The sequence below is a fragment of the Tupaia chinensis genome, unplaced genomic scaffold (assembly GCF_000334495.1).
Source record: "Tupaia chinensis unplaced genomic scaffold, TupChi_1.0 Scaffold000201_2, whole genome shotgun sequence".
NCBI lineage: Eukaryota > Metazoa > Chordata > Mammalia > Scandentia > Tupaiidae > Tupaia > Tupaia belangeri.
This window is the reverse complement of record NW_006159677.1, coordinates 707,887-709,444: the sequence shown is the minus strand read 5'-3', so window position 1 is coordinate 709,444 and position 1,558 is coordinate 707,887. Positions and strand designations below refer to the sequence as shown.

At 43.7% G+C, this 1,558-nt stretch overlaps 1 protein-coding gene across 2 annotated transcripts in view; it reads left to right on the top strand.

Annotated features, from left to right (window-relative positions):
• Window positions 1-1,009: 1,009 nt before the first annotated feature.
• LOC114004429 (zinc finger protein 14-like) overlaps window positions 1,010-1,558 on the top strand; it is a 7,598-nt gene continuing 7,049 nt past the window's right edge. Inside the window, exon 1 of one of the 2 annotated variants that reach the window (XM_027771326.1) lies at window positions 1,010-1,149. In XM_027771326.1, the coding sequence (XP_027627127.1) occupies window positions 1,014-1,149 (136 nt within the window). In that variant the 5' untranslated portion in view covers window positions 1,010-1,013. The remainder of the gene's footprint in view (window positions 1,150-1,558) is intronic. The other variant, XM_014587343.2, reaches the window with a different exon arrangement.

Sequence of the window (1,558 nt, the reverse complement as noted above, 5' to 3'; positions counted from 1 at the left end):
TTTATTTTATTTTGACCAGAGGGGGACAGAATGAGGAGAGGGGGGTGGGGAGTGAGAAAGCAAATTATCACATCTAGGACTCGAACCACAGTCGCCCACGTGGGAGTCCAGTGCCGTTAACCACCATGCCACCTGATCCCAAAACCTTTAATATCTTGTCTAGCAAGAGCCAGTGTTTGAGATTTCTTTTTTGAAACTCACACTGGATGCATGTGCATACATTCCCCAAACCCTTAGAGTAGAATGAAGGAGAACTGATTGCTGCATGACCATTTTTCTGAGGAAATTTCTTCCTTCCTGCTTCTCTATGTCTCTGTTTGTCTGGCGAGCGCACGCATCCTATAGCAAAAATCTCTCAAAACAAATTTGGTCAGAGAGAGAGCAAGAAAGTGAGCTTCTATGTCTAGGACTCAAACTGTGGTCAGCCATGTGGGAGTCCAGCGCCTTCACCACCATACTACCTGCCAGTCCCATAGCAGCACATATGAGCACTGGTGATGCTACAACAAGCTGAGTGCTTATATTTTGGTGTTTGGGTTTTTTGTTTTGTTTTGTTTTGTTTTGAGAGGTTTTCACTATAGGGTGCGTGCGCTCGCCAGACAGACCGAGACAGAGAGACGGAAAGCGAGAAATCACCCCCCCAGGGGGGATGGTCATGCTGCAATCCCTTCTCCTCCATTCTCCTCTCGGGATCTTGGGCACGCACGCACACGTGCCCGGCGTGAATTCTAAGCCACTGGGTCCAGGACGTGAACCGCGGTCGACTATGTGGGAGTCCAGCGACATAGCCATTACGCTAACTGCTGGTTCCTATTTTGGTGTTCTTAAACTGAATATAACGTTTTTAGCATTAACTTAATATATGCGTGAAAAGGATTGTAGACAAAAATTAAAAATTCTGATAACCTATAGAATGAATGAATGCAGCAGTCCATGGCATCTTGTGAATATCTAATGAACTGAGTCTAGATCCCAACTACTGTCATGCTGACCCTTCTCTACACACATATGGGATGTTGCAGGACTTAGTGCCAGTGGAAGATGTGATTGTGAACTTCACACAGGAAGAGTGGGCTTTGCTGGATCCTTCACAGAGGAAACTCTACAGAGATGTGATGCAGGAAATCATCAGGAACCTGGTCTGTACAGGTAAGGTTGATGTGTCTTCATTTTCTTAAAGAACAAGTGTTTTCTTTTCCTTTTTAAAAAAAATTATAATGTTGACGAGAGAGAGAGAAAGCTACCAGGACCAGGGCTCAAACTACAGTTGGCCATGTGGGAGTCCAGCACCCTTAACTACCATGCTACTTGCTGGCCCCATTTTTTAAAGAATTATGTAACTATTTATGTATTATTTTTTTCACTTGAGTTTTGCCCCAGAGAGAGAGAGACACAGCAAGCCTCTAGGTCTTAGACTTGAACTGTGGTCCGCCATGTGGGAATTCCAGTGGCTTAACCACCATGCCACCTGCTGGCTCAAGAACAAGTGTTTTCTTTCTTTCTTTCTTTCTTTCTTTCTTTTTTTCTTTCTTTCTTTTTTTTTTTTTTTTTTTTTTTA